This window comes from Pan troglodytes, chromosome 7 (genome assembly GCF_028858775.2).
Source record: "Pan troglodytes isolate AG18354 chromosome 7, NHGRI_mPanTro3-v2.0_pri, whole genome shotgun sequence".
Taxonomy (NCBI): domain Eukaryota; kingdom Metazoa; phylum Chordata; class Mammalia; order Primates; family Hominidae; genus Pan; species Pan troglodytes.
Window position 1 is genome coordinate 150,657,738 of NC_072405.2, and position 25,658 is coordinate 150,683,395.

The window sequence follows — 25,658 nt, forward strand, 5'->3', positions numbered from 1 at the left end:
CATAAAAAGAAAAAAATTAAGCCAGCAACTAGACTGAAGCCTTGAAGGGACATATAAAATTAAGAAAGGGATGAAGCCAAAAAATGAGAGGACAATCTATACGCTTAATAAAACCCCTATCCTACGGATGAAATTACCGATTCCTACAACACCTTATCTAAATATGACAGTAATGTAAGACGCCTTTCTTATTAGGAAACGGCCAAGATAAAAAATAATCAATTAAAACAAAAAATTAAATTCTAAGTTTTGCCTGCCAACTAAATTTGTCTCCTTCCTGGAAAAAAGGAAGATTTACTGGTTCTTTATTGTAGGTATCTCGTGTTCATGGATTGGAAGACAATATTGCTAAGATGGTAAAACACCTCCAATGGATCTACAGACTCAGTGCGATCCCTATCAAAATCCCAGCTGACTTATTTGGAGAAATTGACAAGCTTATGCCAAAATTCACATAGAAGTACAAGGAACCCAGAATAGCCAGAACCATCTTCAAAAAGAACGAAGCTGGAGGAGACACACTTCCCAGCTTCAAAACTTACTACAAAGCTATAATAACCAAGATAGTGTGGTACTGGCATAAGTACCACATAAGATCAATGGAATAGAAAAAAAATTACGATCAACTAATTTTCCACAAGAGTGCCAATGGGGAAATAATTGTCTTTACAACAAATGCTGCTTGGACAACTGGATATTCATATGCAAACAAATAAAGTTAGCCCTGGCATGGCGGCTCACGCCTGTAATCCCAGCGCTTTGGGAGGCCGGGGTGGGTGGATCGCCTGAGGTCAGGAGTTCAAGACCAGCCTGGCCAACACAGTGAAACCCTGTCTCTACTAAACATAGAAAAAATTAGCCAGGCCTTGTGGCAGGCGCCTGTAATCCCAACTACTCAGGAGACTGAGGCAGGAGAATCACTTGAACCCGGGAGGCGGGGGCTACAGTGAGCCAAGATCGTGCCACTGTACTCCAGCCTGGGTGACAAAGAGAGACTCTGTCTCAAAAAAAAAAAAAAAGAATAAATTGGACCTCCTAACTCACATGATGAACAAAAATTAACTCAAAATGGGTCACAGACTTAAATGCAAAAACTAACCCTATAAAGTTCCTAAAAGAAAACAAGAAATCTTAATGACCTTGGGTTAGCAATCTTTTAAATATATAACACCAAAAACACGTGAAGAAAAAATAAATAAATTAGACTTCACCAAAATTAAAAACTTTTGTGCTGCCAAGGACACTATCAAGAAAGTGAAATGGGCCGGGCATGGTGGTTCATGCCTGTAACCTTAGCAATCTGGGAGGCCAAGGCAGGTGGATCACTTGAGGAGAGGAGTTCAAGACCAGCCTGGCCAACATTATGAAACCCTGTCTTTACTAAAAATACAAAAATTAGCCATGTGTGGTGGTGTATGCCTGTAATCCCAGCTACTTGGGAGGCTGAGGCAGGAGAATTGCTTGAACCCGGGAGGCGGAGGTTGCAGTGAGCTGAGACTCTGCCACTGCACTCAAGCTTGGGCAACAGAGCCAAACTCCATCTCAAAAAAAAAAAAAAAAAAAGAAGAATAAAAGAAAAAGAAAGAAAGTGAAATGACAATAACAAAATGGGAGAGAAATTCTGCAAAGCATGGATCTGGTAAGGGACTAGTATCCAGAATATATAATAAACTCTTACAGCTAAATAACAAAAAGAAAGTAAACCCCAATTTAAAACTTGACAAAGAGGGCCAGGCGCAGTGGCTCGCGCCTGTAATTCCAGCACTTTGGGAGGCCAAGGTGGGCGGATCATGAGGTCAGGAGATCGAGTCCATCTTGGCCAACATGGTGAAACCCCATCTCTATTAAAAGTGCAAAAAAATTAGCTGGGTGTGGTGGCATGCGCCTGTAGTCCCAGCTACTCAGGAGGCTGAGGCAGGAGAATCACTTGAACCCAGGAGGCGGAGGCTGCAGTGAGTCAAGATTGTGCCACTGCACTCCAGCCTGGACAACAGAGTGAGACTCTGTCTCAAAAAAAAAAAAAAAAAAAAAAAAGCACATGGGAAAAATGCTCAACAGCATCAGCCATGAGGGAAATGTTAATCAAAACCAAAATGAAACATCACTTCACACCCACTAGAATGGCTCTCATCAAAAGATGGACAATAACAAGTGTTAATGAGGATATAGAGAAACTGGAACCTTCAGACATTGCTGGTAGAAATGTAAAATGGCGCAGCTGCTTTGGAAAAGTTTCACAGTTCCTCAAAAAGTTAAACCCAACAATTTCACTGCTAAGTATATACCCAAGAGAACTGAAAATATGTGTTCCCACAAACACTTGTACATTCCCACAAAACTTTGTTCCCACAAAATACATGTACATGAGTGTTCATTGCAGCATTATCCTTAATACCCAAAGGGTGGAAACAACCTAAAGTCCATCAACCAATGCATGGATAAATAAAACATGGTATCTCCATACAGCGGATACTAAGTGGCCATAAGAAGGAATGAAGTGACGGTTCCAAGATGGCCGAATAGGAACAGCTCCAGTCTACAGCTCCCAGCGTGAGCGACACAGAAGATGAGTGATTTCTGCATTTCCAACTGAGGTACCGGGTTCATTTCACTGGGGCTTGCTGGACAGTGGGTGCAGGACAGTGGGTGCAGTGCATCGAGCATGGGCCGAAGCAGGGCGAGGCATCGCCTCACCCAGGAAGCGCAAAGCGTCAGGGAATTCCCTTTCCTAGCCAAGCCAAGCTGTGACAGATGACACCTGGAAAATCGGGTCACTCCCACCCTAATACTGTGCTTTTCCAATGGTCTTAGCAAACGGCACACCAGGAGATTATATCCCGCGCATGGCTGGGAGGGTCCCACGCCCACGGAGCCTCGCTCATTGCTAGCACAGCAGTCTGAGATCAAACTGCAAGGTGGCAGTGAGGCTGGGGGGGCGGGGCACCCACCATTGCTGAGGCTTCAGTAGGTAAACAAAGTGGCCGGGAAGCTCGAACTGGGTGGAGCCCAACACAGCTCAAGGAGGCCTGCCTGCCTCTGTAGACTCCACCTCTGGGGACAGGGCATAGCCAAACAAAAGGCAGCAGAAACCTCTGCAGACTTAAATGTCCCTGTCTGACAGCTTTGAAGAGAGTAGTGGTTCTCCCAGCACGGAGTTTGAGATCTGAGAATGGACAGACTACCTCCTCAACTGGGTCCCTGACCCCCAAGTAGCCTAACTTGGGGGGAGGCACTCCCCAGTAGGAACAGACTGACACCTCACATGGCCGGGTAGCCCTCTAAGATGAAACTTCCAGAGGAACAATCAGGCAGCAACATTTGCTGTTCAGCAATATTAGCTGTTCTGCAGCCTCCGCTGCTGATACCCAGGCAAACAGGGTCTAGAGTGGACCTCCAGCAAACTCCAACAGACCTGCAGCTGAGGGTCCTGACTGTTAGAAGGAAAACTAACAAACAGAAAGGACATCCACATCAAAACCCCATCTGTACATCACCATCATCAAAGACCAAAGGTAGAAAAAACCACAAAGATGGGGAAAAAACAGAGCAGAAAAACTGAAAATTCTAAAAATCGGAGCACCTCTCCTCCTCCAAAGGAACACAGCTCCTCACCAGCAACGGAGCAAAGCTAGACAGAGAATGACTTTGATGAGTTGAGAGAAGAAGGCTTCAGACGACCAAACTTCTCCAAGCTAAAGGAGGAAGTTCGAACCCATTGCAAAGAACTTAAAAACCTTGAAAAAAGATTAGACAAATGGCTAACTAGAATAACCAGTGTAGAAAAGTCCTTAAATGACCTAATGGAGCTGAAAACGATGGCACGAGAACTACGTGACGAATGCACATGCTTCAGTAGCCGATTCGATCAACTGGAAGAAAGGGTATCAGTGATTGAAGATCAAATGAATGAAATGAAGGGAGAAGAGAAGTTTAGAGAAAAAAGAATAAAAAGAAATGAACAAAGCCTCCAAGAAATACGGGACTATGTGAACAGACCAAATCAACGTCTGATTGGTGTACCTGAAAGTGACGGGGAGAATGGAACCAAGTTGGAAAACACTCTGCAGGATATTATCCACGAGAACTTCCCCAACCTAGCAAGGCAGGCCAACATTCAAATTCACGAAATACAGAGAACACCACAAAGATAATCCTCGAGAAGAGCAACTCCAAGACACATAATTGTCAGATTCACCAAAGTTGAAATGAAGGAAAAAATGTTAAGGGCAGCCAGAGAGAAAGGTCGGGTTACCCACAAAGGGAAGCCCATCAGACTAACAGTGGATCTCTTGGCAGAAACTCTACAAGCCAGAAGAGAGTAGGGGCCAATATTCAACATTCTTAAAGAAAAGAAGTTTCAACCCAGAATTTCATATCCAGCCAAACTAAGCTTCATAAGTGAAGGAGAAATAAAATCCTTTACAGACAAGCAAATGCTGAGATTTTGTCACCACCAGGCCTGCCCTACAAGAGCTCCTGAAGGAAGCACTAAACATGGAAAGGAACAACCAGTAACAGCCACTGCAAAAACATGCCAAATTGTAAAGACCATCGAGACTAGGAAGAAACTGCATGAACTAACGAGCAAAATAACCAGCTAACATCATAATGACAGTATCAAATTCCACATAACAATATTAACCTTAAATGTAAATGGGCTAAATGCTCCAATTAAAAGACACAGACTGGCAAATTGGATAAAGAGTCAAGACCCATCAGTGTGCTGTATTCAGGAAACCCATCTCACATGCAGAGACACACATAGGCTCAAAATAAAGGGATGGAGGAGGATCTACCAAGGAAACGGAAAACAAAAAAAGGCAGGGGTTGCAATCCTAGTCTCTGATAAAACAGACTTTAAACCAACAAAGATCAAAACAGACAAAGAAGGCCATTACATAATGGCATAATGGTAAAGGTATCAATTCAACAAGAAGAGCTAACTATCCTAAATATACATGCACCCAATACAGGAGCATCCAGATTCATAAAGCAAGTCTTTAGAGACCTACAAAGAGACTTAGACTCCCACACAGTAATAATGGGAGACTTTAACACCCCACTGTCAACATCAGACAGATCAACGAGACAGAAAGTTAACAAGGATAACCAGGAATTGAACTCAGCTCTGCACCAAGCAGACCTAATAGACATCTACAGAACTCTCCACCCCAAATCAACAGAATATACATTCTTCTCAGCACCACATCGCACTTATTCCAAAATTGACCACATAGTTGGAAATAAAGCACTCCTCAGCAAAGGTAAAATAACAGAAATTATAACAAACTGTCTCTCAGACCACAGTGCAATCAAACTAGAACTCAGGATTAAGAAACTCACTCAAAACCACTCAACTACATGGAAACTGAACAACCTGCTCCTGAATGACTACTGGGTACATAACGAAATGAAGGCGGAAATAAAGGTGTTCTTTGAAACCAATGAGAAGAAAGACACAACATACCAGAATCTCTGGGACACATTCAAAGCAGTGTGTAGAGGGAAATTTATAGCACTAAATGTCCACAAGAGAAAGCAGGAAAGATCTAAAATTGACACCCTAACATCGTAATTAAAAGAACTAGAGAAGCAAGAGCAAACACATTCAAAAGCTAGCAGAAAGCAAGAAATAACTAAGATCAGAGCAGAACTGAAGGAGATAGAGACACAAAAAACCCTTCAAAAAATCAATGAATCCAGGAGCTGGTTTTTTGAAAAGATCAACAAAGTTGATAGACCACTAGCAAGACTAATAAGAAGAAAAGAGAGAAGAATCAAATAGACGAAATAAAAAATGACAAAGGGGATATCACCACCAATCCCACAGAAATACAAACTACCATCAGAGAATACTATAAACACCTCTACGCAAATAAACTAGAAAATCTAGAAGAAATGGATAAATTCCTGGACACATACACCCTCCCAAGACTAAACCAGTAAAAAGTTGAATCTCTGAAAAGACCAATAACAGGAGCTGAAATTGAAGCAATAATTAATAGCTTACCAACCAAAAAAAGTCCAGGACCAGACGGATTCACAGCCGAATTCTACCAGAGGTATAAGGAGGAGCTGGTACCATTCCTTCTGAAACTATTCCAATCAATAGAAAAAGAGGGAATCCTCCCTAACTCATTTTATGAGGCCAGCATCATCCTGATACCATAGCCTGGCAGAGACACAACAAAAAAAGAGAATTTTAGACCAATATCCCTGATGAACATCAATGCAAAAATCCTCAATAAAATACTGGCAAACCGAATCCAGCAGCACATCAAAAAGCTTATCCACCATGATCAAGTGGGCTTCATCCCTGGGATGCAAGGCTGGTTCAATATATGCAAATCAATAAATGTAATCCAGCATATAAACAGAACCAAAGACAAAAACTACCTGATTATCTCAATAGATGCAGAAAAGGCCTTTGACAAAATTCAACAGCCCTTCATGCTAAGAACTCTCAATAAATTAGGTATTGATGGGACGTATCTCAAAATAATAAGAGCTATTTATGACAAACCCACAGCCAACATCATACTGAATGGGCAAAAACTGGAAGCATTCCCTTTGAAAACTGGCACAAGACAGGGATGCCTTCTCTCACCACTCCTATTCAACATAGTTGGAAGTTCTGGCCAGGGCAAACAGGCAGGAGAAAGAAATAAAGGGTATTTAATTAGGAAAAGAGGAAGTCAAATTGTCCCTGTTTGCAGATGACATGATTGTGTATCTAGAAAACCCCATTGTCTCAGCCCAAAATCTCCTTAAGCTGAAAAGCAACTTCAGCAAAGTCTCGGGATACAAAATCAATGTGCAAAAATCACAAGCATTCCTATACACCAATAACAGACAAACAGAGAGCCAAATCATGAGTGAACTCCCATTCACAATTGCTTCAAAGAGAATAAAATACCTAGGAATCCAACTTACAAGGGATGTGAAGGACCTCTTCAAGAAGAACTACAAACCACTGCTCAATGAAATAAAAGAGGATACAAACAAATGGAAGAACATTCCATGTTCACAGATAGGAAGAATCAATATCATGAAAATGGCCACACTGCCCAAGGTAATTTATAGATTCAATGCCATCCCCATCAAGCTACCAATGACTTTCTTCGCAGAATTGGAAAAAACTACTCTAAAGTTCATATGGAACCAAAAAAGAGCCTGCATTGCCAAGTCAGTTGTAAGCCAAAAGAACAAAGCTGGAGGCATCACGCTACCTGACTTCAAACTATACTACAAGGCTACAGTAACCAAAACAGCATGGTACTGGTACCAAAACAGAGATATAGACCAATGGAACAGAACAGAGCCCTCAGAAATAATACCACACATCTACAACCATCTGATTTTTTACAAACCTGACAAAAACGAGAAATGGGGAAAGGATTCCCTACTTAACAAATGGTGCTGGGAAAACTGGCCAGCCATATTTAGAAAGCTGAAACTGGATCCTTTCCTTACACCTTATACAAAAATTAATTCAAGATGGATTAAAGACTTAAATGTTAAGTCTTTAATGTTTTTAACTAAACTTTAAGCTAAGTCTTTAACTAAACTTTAATGTTAAGTTAAAACCATAAAAACCCTAGAAGAAAACCTAGGCAATACCATTCAGGACATAGGCATGGGCAAGGACTTCATGTCTAAAATACCAAAAGCAATGGCAACAAAAGCCAAAATTGACAAATGGGATCTAATTAAACTGAAGAGCTTCTACACAGCAAAAGAAACTACCATCAGAGTGAACAGGCAACCTACAGAATGGGAGAAAATTTTTGCAATCTACTCATCTGACAAAGGGCTAATATCCAGAATCTACAATGAACTCAAACAAATTTACAAGAAAAAAACAAACAACCCCATCAACAAGTGGGCGAAGGATATGAACAGACACTTCTCAAAAGAAGACATTTATGCAGCCAACAGACACATGAAAAAATGCTCATCATCACTGGCCATCAGAGAAATGCAAATCAAAACCACAATGAGATACCATCTCACACCATTCAGAATGGTGATCATTAAAAAGTCAGGAAACAACAGGTGCTGGAGAGGACGTGGAGAATAGGAACACTTTTACACTGTTGGTGGGACTGTAAACTAGTTCAACCATTGTGGAAGACAGTGTGGTGATTCCTCAGGGATCTAGAACTAGAAATACCATTTGACCCAGCCATACCACTACTGGGTATATACCGAAAGGATTATAAGTCATGCTGCTATAAAGACAAATGCACACGTATGTTTATTGCGGCACTATTCACAACAGCAGAGACTCAGAACCAACCCAAATGTCCAACAATGATAGACTGGATTAAGAAAATGTGGCACATGTACACCATGGAATACTATGCAGCCATAAAAAAGGATGAGTTCATGTCCTTTGCAGGGACATGGATGAAGCTGGAAACCATCATTCTCAGCAAACTATCGCAAGGACAAAAAAACAAACACCGCATGTTCTCACTCATAGGTGGGAATTGAACAATGAGAACACTTGGACACAGGAAGGGGAACATCACACACCGGGGCCTGTTGTGGGGTGGGGGGAGGGGGGAGGTGGGAGGGATAGCATTAGGAGACATACCTAATGTAAATGACAAGTTAATGGGTGCAGCACACCAACATGGCACATGTATACATACGTAACAAACCTGCACGTTGTGCACATGTACCCTAGAACTTACAGTAAAAAAAAAAAACAAAAGAAGGAATGAAGGGGGCCGAGTGCGGTGGCTCACACCTGTAATCCCAGCACTTTGGGAGGCCAAGGCGGGCGGATCACCTGAAGTTGGGAGTTTGAGACCAGCCTGACCAACATGGAGAAACCCCATCTCTACTAAAAATACAAAATTAGCCGGGCGTGGTGGCACATGCCTGTAATCCCAGCTACTCAGGAGGCTGAGGCAGAAGAATCGCTTGAACCCAGGAGGCAGAGGCTGTGGTGAGCTGAGATCACACCATTGCACTCAACCTGGGTGACAGAGCAAGACTCCGTCTCAAAAAAAAATACAAAAATTAGTTGGGCGTGGTGGTGCATGCCTGTAATCCCAGCTACTTGGGAGGCTGAGGTGGAAGAATTGCTTGAACCTGGGAGGCGGAGGTTGCAGTGAGCAGAGATGGCGCCATTGCACACTCCATCCTGAACAGCAGAGTGAGACTCCATCAAAAAAAAAAAAAAAAAGGAATGAAGGACTGATTCGTGCTACAACATGGATGAACCATGAAAACATGACGCTAAGTGAGTAATCTAGACACAGAAGGACAAACACTGTCTTTTTTTTTTTTTTTTTGATGGAGTTTTGCTCTTGTCACCCAGGCTGGAGTGCAATGGCGCAATCTCAGCTCACTGCAACCTCCGCCTCCCAGGTTCAAGCGATTCTCCTGCCTCAGCCTCCCAAGTAGCTGGGATTACAGGCATGCGCTACTATGCCTGGTTAATTTTGTATTTTTAGTAGAGACGGGGTTTCTACATGTTGGTCAGGCTGGTCTCAAACTCCCGACCTCAGGTGATCTGCCTGCCTCAGCCTCCCAAAGTGCTGGGACTACAGGCGTGAGCCACCGTGCCTGGCACTGTCCTTTTAGGTGAAGGGCATATAAGTGTTCATTGAACTACTCCTGCAGCTTTTCTGAAGGTGTGAAGTCTTTCCAGGTAAAAATAAAGTATATTATATATTACAAATATAAAACAATGAAAGCAATCCCTCATGGGGGGGGTTATGGATTAAATGCAGACACAGGTGTGCACACCCACCAATGGTCACTGCTGTCACGGCCACTCCGGCGAGTGGTGCTGATGCTGGCGAGCGCCACAGGATGGAACATGAGTCATAGCTGACTCCACTTCATGCATCCAACAAACATTAAAAAGTGCCTGGTCTATGACAAGTATTGTGCTTAGCACAGTGGCTAAAAAAATGAATAAGATATAGTCCCCAGTCTAGAATCTGCATGCATTACCAAACTTTCCTATTAAAAATGTATCACTTTAATATTCAGCTCAGCTCTAAGGTAACCCCTAAGGTAAAGAGCTTAGAATTTCTAAAAGCAATAAGTGTCTGTAATATGCTCTGTTTATGCATTTATTTACATTCTGCCTCATTCTAAAAAAGGATCTAAAATCAATTTTTTAAACACATACAATTTAACAACAATAACCAAAAAAAAAAAAAAGATAAAAATCAGTGTAAAGAGAAAATGAGAATTCTAGTTAAAGGAAACCAGGGGAAGGTTAAATCACAAAAATGTCTGCCATGAAGTAGATGTAATTATTAAGGGTAAGCTAGAGACTCAGCTCTAAGGCTCCTAACAGCTAAAGCAAAACGATAAAGATGAAGGCCAGGCGTGGTGGCTCATGCCTGTAATCCCAGCACTTTGGGAGGCCGAGGCAGGTGGATCATTTGAAGTCAGGAGTTCAAGACCAGCCTGGCCAACATGATGAAACCCCATCTGTACTAAAAATACAAAAATTAGCCGGGCAGTAGTGGCGGGTGCCAGTAACCCCAGCTACTTGTGAGGTTGAGGCAGGAGAATCGCTTAAGCCTGGGAGGCAGAGGTTGCAGTGAGAGGAGATCCGGCCACTGCACTCCAGTCTAGGGAAGAAAGTGAGACCCTGTCTCTAAATAAATAAATAAATAAATAAATAAATAAAAAGAGATAAATATCAACGCCCACAAAATAAGTATCTGCACCAACTGCAGGCATGTCCTCAGGCAGGAAGCTGTGAAGCACCATTCTCATCGTGGAGCATCATTCTCATCGTGGAGCATCATTCTCAATGCCTTCCTGGGTTAAACAGAACAACCCACAGCACAGATATGGGGCTCATTCTCCAGGCTCTGGCTTTTCCTTTATTTTAGTCCTCTCCCTCTTTCCTCACTTTATTGGGCTTCAAATGGAGATCTGAAACTCCAGCCTAAGGACTGGGTCAAAGATTCCCACCGCTTTGCAGGCAGCTGCCATCCACAGCCCAGCGGGGCATCAGAGGCCCACCTGGCTTGCTCATATCTCTGCAGCTTTGACTGCTCACTCAAGAGAGATTTCCTTATATGCCTCTTACTCTCTCCTAAAGACAAGGTGCAATATACCAGACTCTTGTTCATGCAGAAATGTCTCAGTTCCCTCTCTCTCCCTTTACATCTCTAATAAGGAACTTACTTTCCTCCTTCCCCATCCAACAGTTTCTTTGTGAGAACTATGAAATCCTCACAAACAATCTCTGAAAGCCACGCACCCTGCTGGCTGGACTGAACTGTTTCAGCCATAGCTAAGCTGCATTCCTACTACTTTCCCCCTTCTATCTTAAAAAGCCTTTCCCAAATCTCCCCGTGCCTCTGATTTTCAGCTTAAATTGACATAAAGTTTGAGGTTGCAATTATTATGTGCATATCTAGCAGGCTTTTCCTGGGTTTCCTTAGCAACAGCTTCATTAAGGAACTGCATCAAAAATTTTAAAGAGGCTATTCTTACATCTGAACAGAGTAGCCTGCATAAAATTTGAATGGTTCTGAAGAGAAAATTAACCAGGAACAAAGAGGTGGCAGGTCTTAGTCAGCAGTATCATAAGCCAAAATGTTTTCAAATGGCTCGGAATCATTCCTGAATATTTGGTTTGTGGGAGGCAAAGGGTGTTGGATTCAATGAGAGCTGATCCTAGAGTATGTTCTCTAATCTGGTAAAGTCAGATTATTTTCTAGTTTTTCAAACAATTCCTTACTACCACCTTCTCTTACTGTCACTTGCCATTTTTGACTAATTAAGAGTTAAGAAAGTGAGCCGGGTGCGGTGGCTCACGCCTGTAATCCCAGCACTTTGGGAGGCCAAGGCAGGTGGATCACCTAAGGTCGGGAGTTCGAGACCAGCCTGACCAACATGGAGAAACTCTGTCTCCACTAAAAATACAAAATTAGCCGGGTGTGGTGGCACATGCCTGTAATCCCAGCTACTCGGGAGGCTGAGGCAGGAGAATCGCTTGAACCCAGGAGGCAGAGGTTGTGGTGAGCCAAGATCGTGCCATTGCACTCCAGCCTGGGCAACAACAGCGAAACTCTGTCTCAAAAAAAAAAAGAATTAAGAAAGTGAGCAGGGCATGGTGGCTCACGCCTGTAATCCCAGCACTTTGGGAGGCCAAGGCAGGTGGATCACCTGAGGTCAGGAGTTTGAGACCAGCCTGGCCAACATGGTGAAACCCCATCTCTACCAAAAATACAAAAATTAGCCGGGTGTGGTGCGGGCACCTGTAATCCCAGCTACTCGGGAGGGTGAGGCAGGAGAATTGCTTGAACCCAAGAGGCAGAAGTTGCAGTGAGCTGAGATCGCGCCACTGCACTCCAACCTGGGCTACAAGAGTGAAACTCCGTCTCAAAAAAAAAAAAAAGAATTAAGAAAGTGAATTTCAATCATTTGGGTAGTTTGAGGGAAACTACCTGATGTGGTACATAGAGCTTGGATTTTAGAACCCAAATGGTTTAAATACCAATGGTAGTATCTACAAGACAATCCTGGAGACACGGCAAACTCCTCTCCTCAATTTCTCATCCTTAAAATGGAGCGTAATAAACTACTTTGCAAAGTTGTTGTGATGATTATGGCCAATATCTGAAAAGCATCTAGCTAAATGCATGCAACAAGCTGGCTGCTTAATCACTCATATTATCAATGAGTTTCAGCTTATCCGATAACGGAGAGGCTCTGCCTTTTCATCTTTTTTGTGTGCCAACAGAGCTTATTTTACAGGATTAATACTGCTAGAGCAGGCCTGACTAGAAAATTCCCCAGGTCTACAAGGCAGAACATGTTCTTTTCCTTGGATCAAATTCACAATTATCTATGTTTATGTTTATCTGCTCAGTACCATTTCCCCCTGTAGACCTGAAGCTCAGTCAGCGTGAGACCACGTCTGTTTTGCTGCCCGCTGAACGCTCAAGGCTAGCAGACGACGGACACAGCGCCGAGTGCCTGGCCTTTGGTGTGGAACACGTGAGGGAGGGCAGGAAAGAGAGAACCAGCACGCCTCCCAGAGGCCCTTCGCCTCGGAAATTATGGTCTGGCTTTGGACAAGTTGTACAACCTTTCCTTAGCCTGAGGTTCCTCCTCTACAAACAAGAATATCCGTACTGGAAACACAGAATTATAAGGATTAAAGAAAATAACCAAATTCACAAGCCTGTAAACTGTCTGTTAATGGGTCCTCAACAAACAGGAGCTGCCTGCATCCCTTTGATACAACCAGTGAGCCGTGAGGCAGACATGTTTGCTGAATGCTTTCTAAAAGCCAAGCACAGTGCTTAGCACTTTATATGCATTATTCTATCATTCACAACTTACAGCAACTCTAGAAAGAAGTGAATATTATCATTCCCATTTTATTTTATTTTATTTTATTTTATTTTTTTAGATGGAGTTTTGCTCTTGTCACCCAGGCGCCATCTCGGCGCACTGCAACCTCCACCTCCTGGGTTCAAGCGATTCTCCTCCCTCAGCCTCCCAAGTAGCTGGTATTACAGGTGCCCCCCACCACACCCAGCTATCATTCCCATTTTATAGACTTGGAAACAGGCTAATGAGGTTACATAACTATTCCAGGTCGCACAGTGAGGAAATGGCAACTTCAACCTAAATCTGGGGGGCCAAAGTCCATGCTTCTTCCACCTCATCTCTACTTCACTATTTGCTTGTAAAAATCCACATGTCCAACCCATAAATGTATAGGTAGACAGTTATTAAATGAGGTATTTGCTGCCATTTGTGAATTATCTTAGATAGATAATTATCATAAACCATTCACCTAAACAACTAAAGAAAAGACAGGTCAATCCATATCCCTGCACACAAAGAGAAGGAACTCAGCAGTGAATTCCGTAAAACGAAAAAACCCTTTCCAATACCACTAAATCCAGATGTATTATTTATCAGTTTTTGTATTTGCACAGGGATTCTTAAAGCAGAAGGAACCTGCAATAATCATATCTCAGTTCCTTTCAAAATTTCCATATTAGCCAAAGTCATTTTCAGGAATAGATACAACTCATCAATTCTACAATGGAACATACTTGATCAAGAACCAAAAGCTTGTTCTATTTCAGAAAAACTACAGACCCCTCTTCTTTATTGTTCTTATAAAATCCCACCAGAACTCATTATCTTGCTGCCTGCTCATCTGGCAAACAAACATGGAGATGAGTCAACTCAAGCCAAGCGTCGTGCTGGGGAAAACTCACAGGGCCACGGAACCACATCTGCACTGTCCCCGCCCGCCCAGCATGGGAGAGCGCTGTTCCCCTTTTGCCGTGTCTTTGCTGACCTCTAGTGGTCCACAGGAAGAAAGCGCAAACAGCAAAAGGACAGGCTGCTCCAAAGAACAAAATGTCCTCACATTTTAAGTGAAAACATTTTATTTTATGAAATGTGTGTTTCTATACCCACCAGTGAAAACAGATTCCCTGCATGCCCAATTTAGCAGCATTAACTTGCAAAGGCAACTCCAGTTGTTAACGGCAAGCCAGTCTCAAAGCCCTGCCCCCGGCTCCCAACCAAATTGTCTGCAATTCCACTGCTTCAGGCTTTCGGAGGGTCCGTTTAAAAGCACAGTCCACCCTCCACTGTCACAAAAGATGTCTCTTTACACCCTCCAATCTGATCATAACACTTGCCCATCTCAGAGTCACTTTATGGAGCAGGCATCAAGACAGTACTGGACAGGAGGTGTCAAGGCCAGTCCTTCCAGTGACCACATGAACTTGTTATCCTGTCATTTTACAGACCATACTATTAAGAGGCAGAGACACCGAGTGATTGTGCTCAAGGTTACGCAGCGAACAGGTGGCAACACAGGGCTGTGAACCCGAGCCCATCTGACAGCGCGACTCCACTGCGACTCCCAGCTTAGATTCCTTCAGGGATTCTCTCTTGCCCACCTGATGACTTTTATGCAAGACCTGTGACAGGAACTGACCTCAGCCTGCGTTGGGGCCTCTCTTCCCCACACTGTCCCTCACAAACAAAACTGCTATGACCCCCAAGTGACTTCTGTGCTCAGAGCTCACACTCAGCCACATGTTTACACCCAGTCTCTCTGCTCAGAGGCTCCTCAGCACCACTCTGCTGAGTACTTTTCACTCTCCTCAGAGAGCACCTCCTCCGGGAAGCCCTCCACCCTCAGCACTTAGAGCATCAGGCTCCGGGGCAGGGACCACATCCTCATTGGCCCTGCAAATCTGTGGCCCGGCGCAGTGCTGAACCCCACGTAGGTCCCCCAAAAAGCATGTCAAATGAGAAGTATGATCCAGCTGTTGGTTCATTTGCCCGGCATCACTGGGGAGAACACCTCCCCTTGGGCGCCCAGGTAACTGAAGTTTCCACTTTGAAGTGTCAGGTTCCCGCTTCTGCCCATCTTTACCAGAAACTTCAACATAAACTGCAAGATATGGACCTCTTCCTAACGCTCTTCTGATGACCCACTGCACCAGTGGTGGTGCTGTTTCCCTCACACTACGTGGCCTACAGCTTTGAGGGACTGTGTTGTTGTTTGTTTTTACTCGGTTTATGGGCTTTACTCTGTTCTGGTCGCTCCCTTTGGTGTGACACTGACACTTGCCACTTTGACTTATCGGCCTCCCTACCAACGTCTAATCTAGGAAATTAGCCAAGATGACGGGTCCAAGGGGCAGTAAATACACTTTACAGAAGAGGGAACTGAGGCACACAGAGGTTAAATATCTCGCCAAGGCAAGTGAAGCTGGAATGCCAACCCCAGCAGTCTGTATCCAGTCTGTGTGCTCAACTCTCATGCTAAAACGCCTCTCTTTTTATAGACTATGGCTATAAACATTATAAAGTACCAAAATATGGACCAACTCTGAGATGGTGGTGAACTGTTATTTTGTTTCTACTTAGGTTATCTGCTTTCAACTGAAAAAATTAAGAATCTCTGTAGTCAATGTGGCAACATTCCAACATATTAAATCTGGATGATAAGCATGAGTGTCTTATTATTAGTCATACTTCTTTGTGTGTTCAAAAGAGAAACTGATTTGAAAGTCTCCTCTCTCCTCCACCCCCTGCCCTGTCTCTCGCCTGAGCCCCCAGACCCACACCTCTCTCGTTATGTGAGAAGCTGAACCTCTCCTCTTTCCCTCCACCACTGCCTTGCAGCTTGCCCTCCTCGGAGCCCAGCCTGACCATCGGGCACCTAACAGAGCAACACTCCATTCCACCCGACCCACAGCCGGCCGCCGACCCTTTCCACGTAGACTCCCAAGCACGTTTCCAGCGGGCTGGCCTTCCCGCCAACAGCCCCAGTCCTTTGGGGAAGCTGTCAGCACTGCTCGCCTGGGCTCCCCAAGGGCCTCTGCAATGGGTCCCCTCCCTCCCTCTCCCTCCACTCCATACAAATCTGGTCACATCAGTCCCTGATGTTAAGACCTTGCCTTTTTTTTTTTTTTTTGAGACAGAGTCTCACTCTGTCACCCAGACAGGAGTGCAGTGGTGTGATCTTGGCTCACTGCAAGCTCTGCCTCCCAGGTTCACGCCATTCTCCTGCCTCAGCCTCCTGAGTAGCTGGGACTACAAGCACCCGCCACCACGCCTGGCTAATTTTTTGTATTTTCAGTAGAGATGGGGTTTCACCATGTTATCCAGGATGGTCTCGATCTCCTGACCTCGTGATCCGCCTGCCTCAGCCTCCCAAAGTGCTGGGATTACAGGCGTGAGCCACTGCGCCTGGCCAAGACCTTGCTTTTAAAACCCGCCACTCTTAGAAGCAGCCCCAAATGCTTCACCTGGCCGAGAAAGCCCTCCCGCTCAGACTCTGTCCTCCCTACCCATCTCTCTTCCTCTCCCTCCCTCCCTCTCCTCCCCTCCCTCTCCATCTCCCCATCTTTCCACCCCCACCGCCATCTCTGACTTTATTTGGTCTCTCCCAGTGATGTGTTCTGTTTCTGGGCATCACTCATGCTGAGCCATCTTCTTCCTGAATGACCTTCTCCCATCTCCTCTTTACCTCTGGCTATCTCCTATTCATCCTTCAAGGCCCAGTTCCAATCTCACTGACTTAGAGACTGTCCCTGGCCCCCACACCCTCCACCTCCATTAAACTAAGTTAAATCCTTTTGCCACTTGCTCCCTTGGTACCTGTACCTCCAATTTTTTTCCACTTACCCGCTGCTCAATGTCTGCCTTTCCCACAAAACTGTCAGATGGATGAGGACAGGACCCACCTGCCTCAGCTCTCTTTCCCCCACCCTTAGCACAACGCCCTCCTCACTAAGTATCTGCTGAATTACAGTGACCTACGTTCTCATACTCATCTGGTGTCCTTAAGCAAATTGTTTAACTTGGTCTCAGTTTCCCTATCTATAAAGATCCAAGTTAAACTAACTAAATATCTAAAATCCTTCTAAGACTATCAATTTTAGGATTTAGCATTATCAATCCACAACTAAAGGTTTTGATGATTGTTTTATTAAAAATCCATTTAGATTCAGATTTAAGTATTATTTGCTGGGTTACCACTGTGTCAAAGGAGCTATATAAGTGCCTTCACAAACTGCATGTTTTATAAACCCAACACCCCAAACAGGGTTACAAATGGCAAGTACTTCATGAGTGACAATATCAAGACAAGAGGCGTGAAGCTTGTTGAAGGTTGCCAAGCTGGTAAAACACAGTTACTTCTCCAAAAAAACAAACAAACAAAAAAAAATGCAAAGGACAGCAAGTTCTGAATTTTGAAAGTTAAATACCACAATGAAAGAAGTAAAATATACAAATAACCACGTTAATTAGAAATCAAGTTAAGATTCAACAGTTTTTATCATGGCATGCTGAACCTCAGCAAAACGAAATAAGCTGAATTCATAGTGAATCAATTCCATAAGAACTGGATGAACTCTTCCACTTACAGGTAGACATACACTCACCTGTCGAAGGTTAATGTAAACTGCATTCTGAAGAAATTCTGATGCTTCCATGCTCCGTTTCTGAATTGCAAGGACACGTACAGCCTTGATGCACGCTTCCAACTCAATCACTCCCGCATTCTTATACTGCAGGGTGTAAAGGAAATGCCTCAGTCAAAAAAGAGTTCAGATGTTTCTGTCACATTCTAAAGGCTGTGCTACTGGGACTCAATAACTACAACAGCACTTTCCCCATCACAGGGCTCCAGATACCCCTCCTGATATGGTTTGGCTCTGTGTCCTCACCCAAATCTCATCTTGAATTGTACTCCCATAATTCCCACATGTTGTAGGAGGGACCTGGTGGGAGATAATTGAATCATGGGGGTGGTTTCCCGCATATTGTTCTCATGATAGTGAATAAGTCTCATGAGATCTGATGGTTTTATCAGGGGTTTCTGCTTTTGCATTTCCTCATTCTCTCTTTGCCTGCTGTCATCCATGTAAGACCTGACTTGCTCCTCCTTGCCTTCTGCCATGATTGTGAGGCTTCCCCAGCCACATAGAACTGTAAGTCCAGTTAAACCTCTTTCTTTTGTAAATTGCCCAGTCTCAGGTATGTCTTTATCAGCAGCATGAAAACAGACTAATACAGTAAATTCGTACCCAGAGTGGAGTGTTGCTGAAAAAATACCTGAAAATGTGGAAGCGACTTTGGAACTGGGTAACAGACAGAGGTTGGAACAGTTTGGAGGGCTCAGAAGAAGACAGGAAAATGTAGGAAAGTTTGGAACTTCCTAGAGACTTGTTGAATGGCTTTGACCAAAATGCTGATAATGATATGGACAATGAAATGAACAATGATATGGACAACGAAAGAGGGCTGAGGTGGTCTCGGATGGAGATCTCAGTTCTTGTTGGGAACTGGAGCAAAGGTGATTCTTGTTACGTTTTAGCAAAGAAACTGGTGGCATTTTGCCCCTGCCCTGGAGATTTGTGGAACTCTGAACTTGAGAGAGATGATTTAGGATATCTGGCAGAAGAAATTTCTAAGCAGCAAAGCATTCAAGAGGTACCTTGGGTGCTGTTAAAAGCATTCAGTTTTAAAAGGGAAACAGCATAAAAGTTTGAAAAATTTGCAGCCTGACAATGAGATAGGAAAGAAAATCAGATTTTCTTAGGAGAAATTCAAGCCGACTGTGGTAATTTGCATAAGAAGCAGCCAAATGTTAATCCCCAAGACAATGGGGAAAATGTCAGAGGTCTTCACAGCAGTCCCTCCCATCACAGGCCTGGAGGCCTAGGAGGAAAAAGTGGTTTCGTGGGCCGGGCCCAGGGTCACCATGCTGTGTACAGCCTAGCGACTTGGTGCCTGTGTCCCAGCCACTCCAGCCAAGGCTGAAAGGAGCCAACATACAGCTCGGGCCATGGCTTCAGAGGGTGCAAGCCCCAAGCCTTGGCAGCTTCCATGTGGTGTTGAGCGTGTGGGTGCACGGAAGTCAATAACTGAAGTTTGGGAAGTTTCCGCCTAGATTTCAGGAGATGTATGGAAACAGCTGGATGCCCAGGCAGAAGTTTGCTTCAGGAGTGGGGCTCTCATGGAGAACCTCTGCTAGGGCAGTGCAAAAGGGAAATATGGGGTTGGAGCCCCCACATAGAGTCCCTACTGGGGCACTGCCTAGTGGAGCTGTGAGAAGAAAGCCACCATCCTGCAGACCCCAGAATGGCAGATCCACTGACAGCTTGCACTGTGCACTTAGAAAAACCACAGACACTCAATGCCAGCCCATGAAAGCAGCCGGGACAGGGGCTGTACCCTGCAAAGCCACAGGGGCAGGGTTGCCCAAGACCATGGGAACCCACCTCTTGCATCAGCATGACCTGGATATGAGACATGGAATCAAAGGAGATCATTTTAGAGCTTTAAGATTTGACTGCCCCTCTGGGTTTCGGACTTGCATGGGCCCTGTAACCCCTTTTGCCAATTTCTCCCATTTGGAATGGTTGTATTTACCCAATGTGTATACCCCCATTGTATCTAGGAAATAAGCAGCCTGCTTTTGATTTTATAGGCTCATAGGCAGAAGGGACTTGCCTTGTCTCAGATGAGACTTTGAAGTGTGGACTTCTGAGTCACTGCTGAAATGAGTTAAAACTTTGGGGAACTGCTGGGAAGGCATGATTGGTTTTGAAATGTGAGGACATGAGATTTGGAGGGGCCAGGGGTGGAATGATAATAATCTGACTCTGTGTCCCCACCCAAATCTCATCTTAAATTGTACTCCCACAATTCCCACATGTTGTGGGAGGGATCCAGTGGGAGATCATTGAATTGTGGAGGTGGTTTCCCCCATACTGTTCTTGTGGTAGTGAATAAGTCTCATGAGATCTGTGTTTTTATCAGGAGCTTCCGCTTTGGAGTCCTCTCCTCATTCTCTTCGCCTGCTGCCATCCATGTAAGACGGGACTTACTCCTCCTTGCCTTCCACCATGATTGTGAGGCTTCCCCAGCCACACGGAACTGTAAGTCCAATTAAACCTCTTTCTTTTGTAAATTGCCAGTCTCCGGTACGTCTTTATCAGCAGCATGAAAATGGACTAATACACCTCCCCACCAAAGCCAGAGAATTTGTTTGTGAGAAAGTCTATCCTTTATGGAAGCAAAAGCGATTGGTGTGGCTGAGTGAGTCTATGAATGCCACATAAATGTGTATGCATTCATTAAAATAATATGACCACAGTAGCTTGCTATTTTGCAAAATTTCAAAATATTATCAATGGATGCTTTGCTATTCATTTCTGCTTATCATCCCCTGTAGTACTCTAAAACATTTTTAGAAACTCTCACACCTGCAGCTGTAATGCAGTTGTTGTAAATTCATTTTACTTAGTTGCAAAAAATCCGGCTCCCTGTGTGCTCAATGCTTTCTGACTTTGTCTCCGAGTTGCTTGTTCCTACTTCTCAGTTCCTATTATGGTTCCTGAGATGAAGAACAAATGAGGGCGTTTGGAACAGAAAAGGCTTCGTGGAATTTCATTCAACTACGCAATAAACTGGGGAGTATCTCTTAAGCTTCATCCCCAGTTCTCCTAGCTTCAAGCCAGGAGAGCCACCCCCAGCCCCTCTTACACACCATGTGGCTCCAGACCCGGGAGCAGGGAAAGGAGAAAGGATTCAGGTTCCAGAACTCTTCCACAAAAGAAGAGTTCAGATGGATGGATCTCCTTCCTTCCCTCCGATGCCCTTCTCCCTCCCAAGCCTCCACTGCAAAATCCTCCATGCTAGGCATTCTGCATTTTTGTTTTCTACTCCAAACCTTATTTTTATTTTTTTTCCTAGTTATCCCAACTGGACTGATTTTCAATTGATGTTGCATAATTTAAAATTAAAGAAAGGGTTTATAGAGGTTGTCCACGTATACTAGTACCTGAAGAGAAACAGAGGTTGGGAGGAAAAACACACTAATATTCTTTTGCTGGGGCATTAGGACATGTGAAAACCAATGCATATAATCGACAAGCCTTTGCTAAGACCCACTAGCGGCCTGGTGTGGCATCACTGCTAATGAACATGCAGTCTATTTACCAACCACGAAGAAGCAAAGGCGCAACTGGTTATCTTTCTCACTAAAATCATGTATAAGGTGGGACAAGCAGTTTTATAATTACTATGCCAGAAAGGATAGGCTTCATTTCTCCCCTTTTCCACACACATAATGTACATGTAATCTGTGTTATATTAAATATGTTATCACAGACGATCAGAAAAAGGAGCTACTTATACCTGCTTAAATACCAACAATGAAGTCAGAAATCTATCAATTGTATATACTGTTTCATGACACAAGAAAAAACTAACACAGGGACTTGATTCTATGGAAATGCCATTTTTCCTTCAAAACTCTTAAAACAGTTTCTATTGACGTGAGAATAAAAGTCATCACAAATTTTTCCCACATATTTTTGGTTAAATTTACATATTTTAACGTATATTACAAAGAGATTTAAAATGAAATCATGAAAAAAAAATTTTTTTTTGAGACAGAGTCTTGCTCTGTTGCCCAGGCTGGAGTGCAGTTGCTTGATCACAGCTCATTGCAGCCTCAATCTCCCAGGCTCAGGTGATCCTCCCACTTCAGCCTCACTGGTAGCTGAGAAAGCAGGTGTGCACCACCACACCCGGCTAATTTTTTTGTATATTTTGTAGAGGCGGGGTTTTGCCATGTTGCCCAGGCTGGTCTGGAACTCCTGAGCTCAAGTGATCCTCCCACCTCAGCCTCCCAAAGTGCTGGAATTACAGGCATGAGCCATTGCACTCAACCACTTTTTTTTTGTTAATTCTTTCCTACCATCCAAATTTTCATGGCCAGTATGATTAATATATTATTCCTCAAAAATTCTAAAATAATTTGTTCAAGTTAAAAAAAAACAGACTGGAGTTTTGATGGGGCTTTCAATATGTTTTATTCTGGGAGGTTATGTGTAGTGGCTTAGGCCTGTAATCGCAGCGTCTCAGGAGGCCATGGTGGGAGGATTGCTTGAGGCCAGGAGTTCCAGACAAGCCTGGGCAACATGGACAGACCCCATCATTACAAATAAAAAATAAAAAATTAGCCAGGCGTGGTGGCGTGTACCTGTAGTTACAGCTACTTGGTCATCTGAGTGAGGCCAAGTGAGGTAGGAGGATGAGGGTGGGAGGATTGGTTGAGTCAAGGATTTTGAGGTTACAGTGAGCTGTGATCATGCTACTGCACTCCAGACTGGGCAACAGAGCAAGACCCTGTCTCAAAAAGAAAAAAATGGGTGGGTGCAGTGGCTCACGCCTGTAACCCCAGCACTTTGGGAGGCCCGAAGCAGGCAGACTGCTTGAGCCAGAAGTTCAAGACAAGCCTGGGCAACATGGTAAAACCCCAACTCTACAAAAAATACAAAAAAAATAGCTGGGCATGGTGTTGCACACCTGTAGTCCCAGCACACAGGAAGCCAGAGGTGGGGGGATCACCTGAACCTGGGAGATAAAGGCTGCAATGAACCGTGATCACGCCACTGCACTCCAGCCTGGGCAACAGAACAAAACCCTGTCTCAAAAAAAAAAAAGAAAGAAAGAAAGAAACACTCTTAGATATCAAGTAAACTACTAAAATAGATAAAATATGGTGCTGAAAAAAAGAAAGATTCATAGAAAGGAATGAAAAGTTAATATGTGAAAGTATTTAGTACAGCTAAGAATTCAAATCAAAAAGAAAAAAATATGAATTCAATACATTGTGGTGCGACAATGAGGTAATGACCTGGAAAAAATAAATTGTATTCTTATGTCATAATACACACAAAATAAATTACAGATAATTAGATAATTATAAAAATATTTTAAATGCTAATAACGGTGAATACAAATATATGTTTGCATAGATTATCTCAGCTTATCTTAACTACAGCTCTATGAGATGATGGGTACTGTTATCATCCTCATTTTAGAGATTTAAAAACTAAGGAAAAGAGTTTTATTCTATCATTAAGAAAGTATTTCTAAGCAGGCCAGGTGCAGTGGCCAACGCCTGTAATCCCAGAACTTTGGGAGGCCAAGGTGAGCAGATCACTTGAGGTCAGGAGTTCGAGACCAGCCTGGCCAACATGGTGAAGCTCTGTGTCTACTAAAAATATAAAAAATTAGCCGGGCATGGTGGCTCGCACCTGTAGTCCCGCTACTCAGGAGGCTGAGACAGGAGAATCGCTTGAATCCATGAGGCGGAGGTTGCAGTGAGCCCAGATCATGCTACTACACTCGAGCCTGGGCAACAGAGCAAGACTCTGTCTCCAAAAAAAAAAAAAAGATATTTCTAAGCATAATGCCAAACTCCTGGCCTCAAGTGACCCGCCCACCTAAGCTTCCCAAAGTGCTGGGATTACAGGCATGAGCCAATGCACTCAGCTGTATTGGCAAATATTTTTCAAAAATAATAGCTAGTGTTTGTTTATGGAGGAGTAAATTCTTAATAACCTTTTTGGAGGACAATACAGGAATATATAACACTTTAAGAAAAGTATACTTTTTTTTTTTTTTTTTGAGACGGAGTCTCACTCTGTAGCCTAAGCTGGAGTGCAGTGGTGTGATCTCGGCTCCCTGCAACTTCCGCCTCCAGGGCTCAAGTGATTCTTGAGCCTCAGCCTCCCGAGTAGCTGGGACTACAGGTGCACACCACCACATCTGGCTAATTTTTTGTATTTTAGTAGAGACAGGGTTTCACCATGTTGCCCGGGGTGGTCTCAAACTCCTGAGCTCAGGCAATCTGCCTATATCAGCCTCCCAAAGTGCTGGAATTACTGGCGGGCATGAGCCACTGTACCATGCCAAAAAAAACATATACTCTTTAACTCAAGTCAACTTCTAGGAATTGTTCCCTTAAAAAAAATCAATCCAAAAAGATGTATGCATACGGGCATTTATCAGAGAACTGTTTACAATAGGGGGAAGAAAAAACAGAAATAAATAATAATCAGTAACAGGATTGGTGAAATAAATAATTCTACATCTTTTCACTCTCCATCAGAGGAGGAATTTGGAGAGTAACTTGAACATAACCTATGATAAATGTTAATATCATATCCAGGATAAATTTCTAGAAAAATTGAATCTAAAGGAATAAGGATACAAGAACACAAGAATATAGGGGCAAAAATGTTCAGTAAAGCATTTTTTCTAATTCACGGTGAAAAAGTGAGAAAGCCTAAGTATCCATCCACGAGAGAATAATTAAGCAAATTAAGGCAAGCTGTGAAATCTGTAAGAGCAGGCATTTCATCTTGTTCTAGGTGCTGTTTATGAGCATGTCTCACAAAATGTCTTGATGAATACATGACTACATCCACATTTTGGAAAACCTTTCCACACTCTCTGAAAGAAGCAAGCAGGATTTTAGAAAACCTTTCCACATGCTCTGAAAGAAGCAAGCAGGTCCGGAGGCGAGAGTACACCTGTGGTCTATGAGATACTGCTGAGTGGGTAAAGCAAGTGCAGAATAACATACTATGATCCCATTTTCATAAATAAGATGTGCGTGTGTATGTGAGCATGTGTGTGTACGTGCATGTGTGCGCACGTGTGAGCATGTGTGTACGTGCATGTGTGCACACGTGAGCAAGTGTGTACGTGCATGTGTGTGCGTGTGTGAGCATGCTTGTACGTGCATGTGTGTGTGAACATGTGTGTGTGCATGTGTGTGAGCATGCGTGTGTACGTGCATTGTGTGCGGGTCTGAGCATGCGTATGTGCATTGTGTGCGGGTGTGAGCATGCGTGTGTACGTGCATGTGTGTGCGTGTGAGCATGCGTGTGTACGTGCATGTGTGCACGTGTGTGTGAGCATGTGTGCGTGTGTGTGTGTGTGTGTGTGTCTCATAGGCACAAAGGTCATGGAGGCTATGGACCAAGTTGTTGATAATAAACCAAGTTGTTAATAAGAGTAGAGGAGGTAGAGGACTTTCATTTTTTCACTTGATGCCACTCTTCCGCACAACTTTTCTTTTCCAGTATTTTAGTAAGTACATTTGGAATGCGAAATTGTTTTCAATCCAAACTAAAAAGAAGGGTGCCTCCATAAGATGGAATGCTCTACAGGTCACTGAAAATTATGCCATGGAAGATTTCAACAGCATAGAAAACACAGACTAAAATGGGTCACCACACAGTACATAAGTATGCTCCATTTCTTAAAATATAAATAATATACTTTGATAAAAGAACCAGAAA

The 25,658-nt window shown here is 43.5% G+C and overlaps 1 protein-coding gene across 12 annotated transcripts in view; it reads right to left on the minus strand.

Moving 5' to 3' along the window:
- TRAPPC9 (trafficking protein particle complex subunit 9) overlaps nt 1-25,658 on the minus strand; it is a 733,986-nt gene that overhangs the window by 653,194 nt on the left and 55,134 nt on the right. For all 12 annotated transcript variants that reach the window (XM_001142596.8, XM_063816568.1, XM_063816569.1 and 9 more), the window contains one exon: nt 17,931-18,056. In XM_001142596.8, the coding sequence (XP_001142596.4) occupies nt 17,931-18,056 (126 nt within the window). The remainder of the gene's footprint in view (nt 1-17,930; nt 18,057-25,658) is intronic.